General features: G+C 34.9%; 1 protein-coding gene across 1 annotated transcript in view; it reads right to left on the bottom strand.

Moving 5' to 3' along the window:
• FRMPD3 (FERM and PDZ domain containing 3) overlaps positions 1-12,524 on the bottom strand; it is a 204,232-nt gene that overhangs the window by 95,265 nt on the left and 96,443 nt on the right. Inside the window, exon 7 of the mRNA XM_053713630.1 lies at positions 462-581. Coding sequence (XP_053569605.1) covers positions 462-581 — 120 coding nt within the window. The remainder of the gene's footprint in view (positions 1-461; positions 582-12,524) is intronic.

The following is a 12,524-nucleotide window of genomic DNA, read 5'->3' as shown; positions in this document are numbered from 1 at the left end:
ATTTTTAGCATATTAATTAACATGAGAAGTTTGCAACAACAAAAAAACCCTGGAAAAAAAGCAGTTCTGGAAGAGTCTCATATTTGAAAACCACACAAAACCTTTTACTGCATTTGAATAGGATTGTGATAGACTCTTCTATTTCACCATTGACATCAATGGAATGGCCAGAGTTAGTTTTAAGAAATCAGAACTTCTGACATTCTGACCTGCACATAGCAGAGGCTGACAAATGCCAGATGCCAGGGAGCCACGGCTCCTATAATTTTACTTTTGATTTCTAGCTTTTTGGGTTTTTCTATAAGTATTTTTCCTAATTTCTAAAATAATGTGTGGCTCGCACTGCAGTATCCTTGCTGGTTCCTAAGTTTAAAATACATTAGTTAACAGTTGGCAAATACAAAAACAAATGTTTAAACTGCCATATCTTAACATTGAACTGCATATTTTTAATGACATACCTGTATATAAAGATACTCAAAAGCAGCTGGATCTGTGTGAAGAATTTCTGCTGGATCTTTAGGGAAGAAGCAGACGCGGAATAAACATCTCATCCCCTGATAGTGAGTACGGTGCACAACCTGAATAAACAAGCAATTGTATACTTAGATGTACCCACAAAATCAGATGCACATTCTTATTTACCAAACTCACTACCATAAGTGAGGAAACAGCGAGACATAACACATTGGCAGTAATTGAATAGTTAGCTATATCACATTGTTAATTAGTTCATAATTAAATACACTGCACTGAAAGAACTCAACACATAGGGTCCAATTATCTAAAGTTCTACTTGGATAGAAGTTCATTTTTGGGAAACCTTAATGTGACATACAAAATTGAACTTAAAGGGACAGTCAACACTAAAATTGTTATTGTTTAAAAATATAGATATTGCCTTTACTACCCATCCTCCAGCTTTGCAAAGCCAGCATTGTTATATTAATATACTTTATAACATTGAAACCTCTAAATGTCTGCCTGTTTCTAAGCCATTAAAGACAGCTTCTTATAACATGATTTTTATTAGCTTTTCACAACAGGGGACTGCTAGTCCATGTGAGCCATATAGATAACATTGTGATCACGCCCGTGGCTTGTGGCAGACACTGCACTAATTGGCTAAAATGCAAGTCAATAAATAATAACTAAAAGTCATGTGATCAGGGGGCTTGAAGAAGGTTCCTAGATACAAGGTAATCACAGAGATAAAAAGTGTATTAATATAACTGTGTTGGTTATGCAAAACTGGGGAATGGGTAATAAAGGGATTATCTATCTTTTAAAACAATAAAACTTTTGGTGTAGACTGTCTCTTTAAATATAAATCAATTGCTTCCAAACATTTCAAAATTCAAGATCCCACATTCACACACATATCCAGAAAATGTCAGAACTTTAGGTGAAGCTTATCAAAAATTATCCACATTTGTGAAAAATAGAGCTTAAAAGGACAGTAAAGTCAAAATTAAATGTTCATAATACACATAGATCCTGTAATTTTACACAACTTTACAATTTACTTCTATTATCAAATTTGCTTTGTTCTCTTGGTATTCACGTGTCTATAGCAGTCTATTGCAGAAATGTTTGTGACTATGTATAACATTCCTGACCGGGCATTTCAGACTAAAACTTGCCCAATAGATAAGAGAATTTTTAGCATTTTTGCCATCACTCCATTTAAACAGAAATAGAGCCTTGTTTTTTTATTTACCTATCAAAACTATGTATATCCTTTTTACCTGCTAGAGTGTATTAAAACTGGTTGCAAGTAGCTCCTTTACTCCTATTTCAGCATTTGAAATAGCTGATTTAGCTTGTGGTTTCCCAACCTATACTGAAAGTTTTGATACTGGAGTATATGCTATTGACAAGCCTAAGTAAACACAGCCAGCAGAAGAGATTACACTCTCAGTGGGATGCAGGATAGTTAAGTAATAAAATGATAATTTTCCATTGTTCTCTCTATGCATTGAGCTTTGGTGTTCCAGACAATTATAAGGTAAGGAAGCAAGTCTGTGTACACAAAGTTATAACATATCTATCTAACAGATCTGATATTACCATTAAGTTCAACCCCTTGTAATAGGCTGTGGTTTCAAAGCACAAAACCAGCTACTTCATATACACAAATAAACCTGAAAATGCAATTTATCAAAAACTTTATACTCTGCAGGTGGTATAACAAGTCATTTAAAATACATTAATGGAAAAACAATTTTACAGTGTACTGTCCCTTTAAGTTTAGCTGTAGATTAGAGATTACCCTCCCACCCCCTGATCCCTACCTGATATCTCCTAAACAGCTCCCTTTCCTCCCTCACCCCCACCATATTAGGTACTGGCAGACAGTCTGCCAATGTGAAGTGTTAGTCCTTTTTTAAAAAAGTTAAATTACTAAATTTAGCCACCAATCAGCAGGCACTACCCAGGTGCTAAACAAAAAATTGTCCGGCTCCTAAAGTTTACATTCCTGCTTTTTCAAATAAAGATAGCAAGAGAATGAAGAACATTTTATAATAGGAGTAAAATCCCATGAAAAGATGGTGGAAAAGTGACAGCTGGAATATTGTCAAATTATACATGCAAGGTATAGGGAGTGTTGAAAATCTTTTGATAAATGGGTTATTATGGGAGTTTTAAACTGACTGAAATGGGTTTGTATCTAAAGGCCACTAAAAAGCCCTGTGATATCCTTTTATAAAATTTTCTCTGGTAAACCGAGTCATGCTTATAAATCGCAATCTTTTAACATGTTTGTATTCTGAATAAAGACACATTTTTCCCTTTACTGGATCTTATAATGTACATCTAGGTACAAAGGTGTTAACAGCACGACAGATTACATATACTGGAAGAAATTGACATAACCACCTATGCTAATAGCACGTCTTTGATAGTTTTTACATTTGAAAAGATTTATCAAATACAAAGTTTTAGGGGTAAATTTTGTTATTCCATTGACAGGTGATTAGGGGAAGTGAAACCTGAGTCAAAGAAAATAAAGCACTAGAATTGATAATAAATAGATAATATCAATGTTGATGGAACACTTTACATTGTGTCCTTGCTCACCAGTTCATATGTTTTAAATGACAGCATTTATGAAAATGTTTTACCAGGCATAGTTTTTCTAACTCACCACATCTAGATGCCAGCAGAATACCCTTTATCCATTTATTGACCAGGAGCTGATTATCTGAGAAATACTTCAAAATAAATGGACTTCAAGCTGAGCTATTCAAGTCTCCTGAATAATGCATGTCACATTCACAACAGATGGACGGTCACACCTCCACAATTAATCTCTCAAGTAGGTGCACTGCAGCATTTGCAAGATGGAAGAGTCAGTGGGTTTGATTTTTTCAGCATTCATCAACTGCAACATTTATTAAAATTCCTTTGGGTTATTGGGAGTCGTGACTCACACAGAGTTTACTTGATCTAGTGGTAATCATGTATGGAAGTTTAAAGCAAAAATCCTTATAGCTGCATTAGTGATCATTAGCAATAAAATCAACAGAAGCTGTCACTAAGCTTAGGGTATTTGGTTCGGTACAGCCTTGATGTTAGGTATTATTGGTGGTGCTCTGTAGGGCGCATCTATTAAATATGCATAGCCAATCACTTGTCCCTAAAGAAGAATCCACAAAAGACAGAACTTACCTGAAAATCACTTTCCAAAACAGGATCACCAAGGTCAAGACAGACATCAAATGTCTATTAATGATGATTTGTTTGTTTTTTGTTAGTTGGTAGATTTTAAGCTCCAGATCAAAAAAAAAAAAGATACCCAACTGGGTTTAATAAGGTCAGAGATTTAGAATAGGCAACTTGACAATGATAAGCGGAATTAACCTGCATAAATAGGTTTTTATTCATGTTGTGTATCTCTGGCTATCACACACCACACTCATCAAACTACCTCTGCTAATAAAAAAAACATGCAGAAAAAAAAGATTATAGTTATGCTACTAGTGGGACAGGTTGTTAAAACTTGCACACATATACTTGGGAATGATGCCAAATAACAGGACTGTAAAACTGCATTCCCCCTGCCCCATATGTGACCACTAGAAACATCCAGGATGATGATTACAAGCCTGATGATATGTCTCTACGCTTGTTGGCATGCAAATTATAAATGTATCCCAGAGGGATCTTCACATGTCTGTACATGTTCCACTAAATAAGGTCAGTTAAAATGTAACACTTTATTTAACATATATACAAAGACAGACAATTTACTTAAATCGGATCACTGTTTAGAAACAAACATTCATCAATCGTTTCTATATATTGTCATTACAAGTGACCCAACTGTAACATGATAAAACCAAAACCAAAAGGTAAAATATAAGAGCTACGTGCTCTAGAAATTACTATTGTGGTGAAGTTAATCGATATTGAGTGGATTTCAAGTTCAATTCATACAGTATTCACACAGGCTATGCGCTCAAAGGCGTCCTCCTACCTGCGTACTGCTGAGATTTAACTCAGTCAGCCGATTTCTAGCTGATCCCTATCAATCAATATCTCAACATTCATACAGTCTCAATTTATCTGTCAGAATTAAACTAATGTTTCCTTGTTCATAGAATATATATATATGTATTAGCGCTAAAATTCAATGTAATGTTGCTGATACTTATCGCTATGATAGGTCGTTAGGTAATGTTTGGAAAATTGTTAGTGCCTAAAGTCTAGAGATTATTCATTTTCGTTCCAAGCGCTTATCATCACTACTTAAACAAGTTCTCAAAAATATAGGCACCATTAGTCCTTTTATCAAAGCTTATTATTACCCTTAGATCGCTATATATATATATATATTGATGATAACCGCTCTTAAAGCGGCGACAATAGTAGCCAACAGATTATCAGTAACTAAGTTTCTAACACCACGCTAGAGTTCCAGAGCATGCCCACCAACGCGTTTCGTCACTTGTACGTGTAATAATAGGCTTTGATAAAAGGACTAATGGTGCCTATATTTTTGAGAACTTGTTTAAGTAGTGATGATAAGCACTTGGAACGAAAATGAATAATCTCTAGACTTTAGGCACTAACAATTTGCCAAACATTACCTAACGACCTATCATAGCGATAAGTATCAGCAACATTACATTGAATTTTAGCGCTAATACATATATATATTCTATGAACAAGGAAACATTAGTTTAATTCTGACAGATAAATTGAGACTGTATGAATGTTGAGATATTGATTGATAGGGATCAGCCAGAAATCGGCTGACTGAGTTAAATCTCAGCAGTACGCAGGTAGGAGGACGCCTTTGAGCGCATAGCCTGTGTGAATACTGTATGAATTGAACTTGAAATCCACTCAATATCGATTAACTTCACCACAATAGTAATTTCTAGAGCACGTAGCCCTTATATTTTACCTTTTGGTTTTGGTTTTATCATGTTACAGTTGGGTCACTTGTAATGACAATATATAGAAACGATTGATGAATGTTTGTTTCTAAACAGTGATCCGATTTAAGTAAATTGTCTGTCTTTGTATATATGTTAAATAAAGTGTTAAATTTTAACTGACCTTATCTAATTTAATAGTGCCTAATTCAGCACTTAGCTTAAATGCTACAAATCCTTTGAATTTTTCCCTAACCAACCCCATGTTCCACTAAACCAGTAACCTATCCTATTCTTACCCATACATTTATTCCAATAAATGACAACATTCATAGATCATATTCAGACCCACAATGATAATGAAGGGAGTATAATGAGAAAAGGATAGAGAATATGTTTTAAAACTGGAAACATAAAAAGGAGAATGGATTTGAAAAGAAAAAGTTAAAGCTGTTTATACTGATTTTGAAACTAAAAGAAAGCACAACTCATTAAGAGGGACAGATTACCTACAGAAAAGTCCATTGTATGGGTGGAAAATTACAGACCCCCACAAGCACAAATAATTATTCTTTTTAACACATTTCAAAATAGAATTTAAAAAATCACATCATTGTACCTCCAAACATTATACAACTATAACTAGGAAGAAAGGTAGGAGGGTTTGTGTTAGCCTAGGAGTGAAGTTTGGGTGAGGGGGTCTGGACACATTTTTTTACTTGTCTGGGTGACCAAGGGGAGGAGTCTGGGTAGCCTGATGATGTATCTGAGCAGTCTGGGGACAAAGTTTAGACAATCTGGGAAGTGGTTTCTGTGTTCCAAGATGGAGTTTGGAAGGATGCAGGTTTCATATAGAGAAATAAGGGCATAAATATCAGGAATAAGCTCTCAGTTCAGGACATTCTTGCAAATTTTAGGACAATTACAATGTTTTATTATTTTGTGCCCATTTTTGTTTGAACATAGTACATTGATTGCTTTTAACCAATACAAAAACTAAAAGACTATGGGGCCTATTTATCAAGCCTTCAACCGCAAATATGCTGGAATTCCGCAGCGTAATTGTGGAGAGCTTGATTCGCCTTATTTATCAAAGGCTACAGACCGGCAAAAGTAGAATTTTGTGACGTAACATATGATCCGCCGGTCTCAGTCCGACACAGATCGATACTTACGTCACTATAGATGTTCCGAATTCAAATTCGGCACTATCTGACTACTTTTGCTAGTTAACAAAAATCTACCAGATATGCTCACCACTATTCCAGCCCAGTATACCTGGTTTTCAATCCGTCGCCCTGGAGGCGGCGGATGCCATAGGAATCAATGGGAGTCTGAAAGCAGCGAAAGCTTATGTTCACTGCTGCCTGATATCCCATTGATTCCTATGGGAGAATAAAAGTAACGTTTACACCTAACACCCTAACATAAGCCCGAGTCTAAACACCCCTTATCTGCCGCCCCTACACCGCCGCCACCTACATTATACTTATTAACCCCTAATCTGCTGCCCCGACACCGCCGCGACTAAATAAAGTTATTAACCCCTAAACCGCCAGCCCCCCACATCGCCATAAACTAAATTAAACTATTAACCCCTAAACCTAACAGCCCGCTAACTTTATATTAAATATTAACTCATCCCTATCTTATAATAAATTTAAATTTACCTTTAAAATTAAATTAAACTATATTAAACTAATTATTAACCTACCCTAACTATTATAATACAATTACATTAAACTATATTAAACTAATAATTAACCTACCCTATTATAATAAAATTACATTAAACTATATTAAATTAATAATTAATCAAACCTAACTTTTATAATAAAATTACATTAAACTATATTAAAATAAAAATTTATCTAACCTAACGTTTATACTAAAATTATATTAAACTACAAATTAAATTAACTATATTATATATTTAAACACATAACCCTACTTAAATAATTTAAAGCTACACAAAAAAATAAACACTAAGTTACAAAAAATAAAAAATAAATTATCAAAGATTTAAACTAATTACACCTAATCTAAGGGCCCTATGAAAATAAAAAAGCCTCCACAAAATTAAAAAAAACCCCTAACCTACAATAAGCCCTTAAAAGGGCCTTTTTGCGGGGCATTGCCCCAAAGAAATCAGCTCTTTTACCTGTAAAAAAATATACAAATATCCCCCCAACAGTAAAACCCACCACCCACACAACCAACCCCCCAAATAAAAACCTAATCTAAAACACCTAAGCTCCCCATTGCCCTGAAAAGGGCATTTGGATGGGCATTGCCCTTAAAAGGGCATTTAGCTCTATTGCAGCCCAAACCCTAATCTAAAGCTAAAACCCACCCAATAAACCCTTAAAAAATCCTAACACTAACCCCTGAAGATCGACTTACAGTTTTGAAGATCCGACATCCATCCTCCAAGAAGCCGGCAGAAGTCTTCATCCAAGCGGCCGAAGTCTTCATCCAGTTAGCGGGTTGTTAGGTTTAGGGGTTAATAGGTTTATTTAGTTTATCGCGATGTGGGGGGCTGGCGGTTTAGGGGTCAATAACTTTATTTAGTTGCGGTGGGCTCCAGTAGCGGTGGGATAGGGGTTAATAACTTTATGTAGGTGGTGGTGGTGTAGGGGGCGGCAGATTAGGGGTTAATAAGTATAATGTAGGTGGCGGCGGTATAGGGGGTGGCAGATTAGGGGTTAATAAGTATAATGTAGGTGGCGGCGGTGTAGGGGGTGGCAGATTAGGGGGTAATAAGTATAATGTAGGTGGTGGCGTTGTAGGGGGCGGCAGATTAGGGGGTAATAACATAATGTAGGTGGCGGTGGGCTCCGGGAGCGGCGGGATAGGGGTTAATAACTTTATTAGAGTGGCGGTGGGCTCCGGGAGCGGCGGTTTAGGGGTTAATAACTTTATTTAGTTGCGGCGGGGTCCGGGAGCGGCGGGATAGGGGTTAAACAGTTTAGTATAGTGTGGATGTTTAGTGACAGTATACAAATAAAGCTGGGAAAAAGCCGAAGAGCAGCGAGATCGATGACTGTTAGTTAACAACAATCCGCTGCTCATCGCCCCGTACATGGTGCGCAGCTTTTTGACAGTTTTTTTGTTAACTATGGAGAGCCTAATCAGGTCTGCGGCAGCGATGTTAGGCGATGTCAGGCAAGCATATTGGTGCCAGCGAATGCAGCACAGTTGACGGCTTGATAAAAAGGCCTCTATGGATTCTAAAGGCCATTTCCCTACATCATTTGTCCAATAAATAAATAAATTAAAAGCTTTTACATTGTTTGTAACAATTAGTTACCACTTGACTTTCGTGGAGAATAAAACAAGCTATAAAGACTGCTAAACTGAAGGGTTACAGACTTCTGTTATTTAAATCTTTGCTTCCCCCCCCCCTCCAAATTTAGACATTTATATGGATCTCTATGTTAAAGCACTTTGCAGACTTTGAGACCTTATAACTTTTTTGTGCAATATTTGTTTTAAAATAATTTTTATTAGATGGTGTTATTATGAGTGTAACTATACTTTTAAATGTATTTTTGATGTGTTTTGTGACACATTTTTGTTTCGCAAAAAAGTTAAAGGGACAGTTTACTCAAAAATTATCTCCCCTTTAATTTGTTCCCAATGATCCACTTTACCTGCTGGAGTGTATTAAATTGTTTACAAGTATTTACATTAACCTTATATTGGCATTTGAATTAGTTTATTTAGCCTGTGGTATCCCCACCCATCCTGAAAGTTTTTGCCCACGAGACCAAGCTGTATTAACACAGCCAGTAGAAGAAATTACACTCCCAGTGGGTTATAGAAGAGATAAGGTAATAAAATGTTAATTTTCCATTGTTCTCTCCAAGTATTGGTGATTGGTTTATGGAAAGATATAAGATAAAGAAGCAGCTATATGTACACAATGTGATAAAGTAATGAGATCTGATTATACCTACAAGCTCAACCCATTTTATTAGGTTGTGGCTTCAAAACACAAAATCAGCTAATTCATATAAACAAATAAGCCTTAAAAAGCAAATCTCATACATTATACTCTGCAGCTGGTAAAAAAAGTAATTGGAAACACATTAAGGGAAAAACAATTTTATAGTATACTGTCCCTTTAATGAGATCTCTGAGGTTGCGATTTCCCAACGCACATTAAATTAAATTGTGCTCAATCGATCGTGTTTACTTTCAACTTGTAAAACAAGCGCTACATCCGACACATGCAAACAGCCACGATAAACCCGATATTGCTTGAGCGTAACTGTTAGCGTGCCATTCGTAATCTGGCCCTATGCCTTTTATATTAAAATCTTAAGGTGTTTACTGCCCCTTAAACCCAATTTTTTTTTCTTTAATGATTAAGATAGAACATGCAATTTTAAACAAATTTCTAATTTACTCCTATTTTCAATTTTTCTTTGTTCTCTTGCTATCTTTATTTGAAAAGCAGGAATGCAACGCTTAGGAGCCGGCACATTTTTGGTTCAGCACCTGGGTAGCGCTTGCTGATTGGTGGCTAAATGTGGCTTTAAGTCTCCAGGAACCTAGGAATCTGACGCTACATGTTTGACAGTTTATCCACCTCTTTAGAGGGCACAGAACCTATTGCACCACATACAGCAAACAACAACGTGTGACATAATTGTTTTGTTAAATGTGCTTGGTAAGAAGACAATTCTACAAAGAATCAACTGTAATTCACTTTCTGCATGCACCTCAATATAAAACACTCAGGGCAATAATAGACTACAAAGGGCAGAAACTGTTTAAAATAACAGAGACATACAACTCTACATCATCCTCAGAATTGAACATGTGTAAAGATACTATAAATATGCCATAGATTTAAATGACAAAATGATATACCTTGCTTGACTGCAAAGGGCTCCAATGCACTTATATATATGTATAGATATGTGTACATAAGTTTTTTATGAGTTTATATGTGTATATATGTCTGTAAATACATATATACAGATATAAGTACATAAATACATATGTACACACATATAAATACACACGCATATATACACATGTAATTCATTTTGCTTATTTTTGAAAATTATTTTAAAAAAACTTGCCAATTTTTAAATGGACAGTTTACTCAAAAATGTTCTCCCCTTTAATTTCTTCCCAATGATCCACTTTACCTGCTGGAGTGTATTAAATTGTTTACAAGTATTTCCGTTACCCTTATATTGGCATTTGAAATAGTTTATTTAGCCTGTGGTATCCCCACCTATCCTGAAAGTTTTTGGTCTCAAGGCCAAGCTGTGTTAACACAGCCAGTAGAAGAAATTACACTCCCAGTGGGTTATAGAAGAGATAAGGTAATAAAATATTAATTTTCTATTGTTCTCTCCAAGTATTGGTGATTGGTTTATGGACAGATATAAGATAAAGAAGCATGTATATGTACACAATGTGATAATGTAATGAGATCTGATTATACCTACAAGCTCAACCTATTTTATTAGGCTGTGGCTTCAAAACACAAAATCAGCTAATTCATATACACAAATAAGCTCTAAAAAACAAATCTCATACATGTTATACTCTGCAGCTGGTAAAAAAAACACATTAAGGGAAAAACAATTTTATAGTATACTGTCCCTTTAAAAAAATAAGCAAACTATTTTAAATTAATTAGCCCTTTAGGATATGCACAGATCTCAACCTGTTTTATGTACCTTTAAATTAAATTGCACTCAAGTGAATGCATTTACTTTTAACTTGTAATTTGCACGCTACTTTCGACATGCGCAAAGACCCCCGATAAACCCCTTATCACTTATGCACAACAGTTAGCGTGCCACTCGTAATCTAGCCCTTATTTAAGCACAGGTACATGACAACTATTAAATCTAGAGGAAAGAAAAAGTAGCATCCCCAAAGCACTCACCAAGAATCAATACTCATTAAATATGAACAAGGTCTCATACCCACCACTGTAGGGACAAAATACTAAAACTTAACTTTTAATTACACTATAAAATATTCAAACACACACTTAAAAAACATCACTAACTAGATTAAAAAAATGAATTAATTACAAAATGCTCTTCTTCACTATTTTAGTATGAAATGCTTTATATTTGTTGAATTGCTGTAAATATCTGTTCTTGTTTGTTTTGTTTTCTTTCCAACCATATACTAAGCTACAGAGTTGTGGATCTTTCTATAGAAAGGCAGCCCTCCAGTAAAGACCTCCTCTTGGTCTAAGGTCAGTAAGAGAGTGCAAAAAAGATCATTCTGTCTCCTAATATACCAAGTCACAAGCAGGAACCACAGACTCTCCCATTGGAATTTATCAGGCCAAACATAATATAAACTATTAAAGATAGTAAGATTGTAATAGTTTTTGCTATATGCTATGATGCTATTATGACAAAAGTCTGACTATGCAGTTACTTTCTTTTTTGTTTCTTTAGTAAGGAAATACAAATATACTTATGGCTAGATTACATAAAATGTTAGCACTATTGAGCGCTAAAGAAGAGATTGTTATTTTTAAATATATATTTCTATATATATATCTGTATAGCTATTTATGTATATGAATATATACAGGTATAGACACACATATATATGTATATATATATATATATATATATATATATATATATATAGTATATACAAAAAGTATGTGTGTGTGTAAATATAGAAATGTGTGTATATATGTATGTATGTGTGCACACATATAAACACATAAATACAGACATATACACATATATAGACGTATAAATACACACATAAAAATATACCGTATCGCTTTTAAACCGTTTTTAAACATTATTTCACTAATAAACATATTTTAGATGACATATTTAGATATATGAGTGTAATATAATTACACTAAAATATTTACATGTGTTTTGTGAAACTTTTATTCCTGCCCTAACACTTTACTTAAGGTCTCATGTTGTGCTATACTTTCAAGTGCTATTTTGGGTTGTGCTGGAATGCGAAAAATATCTTTCAATTTATATGAGCAATGTCCATTGAAAGTATAGAGCGCGCTAAAGGGATGTCGGCCGCACTATACCTTCTCTGGTTATTCTGTTTTACCATGGACTTGTAATATCAATGTGGGTGCTATTTTTAGCACTGTCAAGTGATATTGATAGA

This window comes from Bombina bombina, chromosome 1 (genome assembly GCF_027579735.1).
Source record: "Bombina bombina isolate aBomBom1 chromosome 1, aBomBom1.pri, whole genome shotgun sequence".
Classification (NCBI taxonomy): Eukaryota; Metazoa; Chordata; class Amphibia; order Anura; family Bombinatoridae; genus Bombina; species Bombina bombina.
The sequence above is the reverse complement of the archived record's forward strand: the minus strand, read 5'-3'. Positions and strand labels throughout refer to the sequence as shown.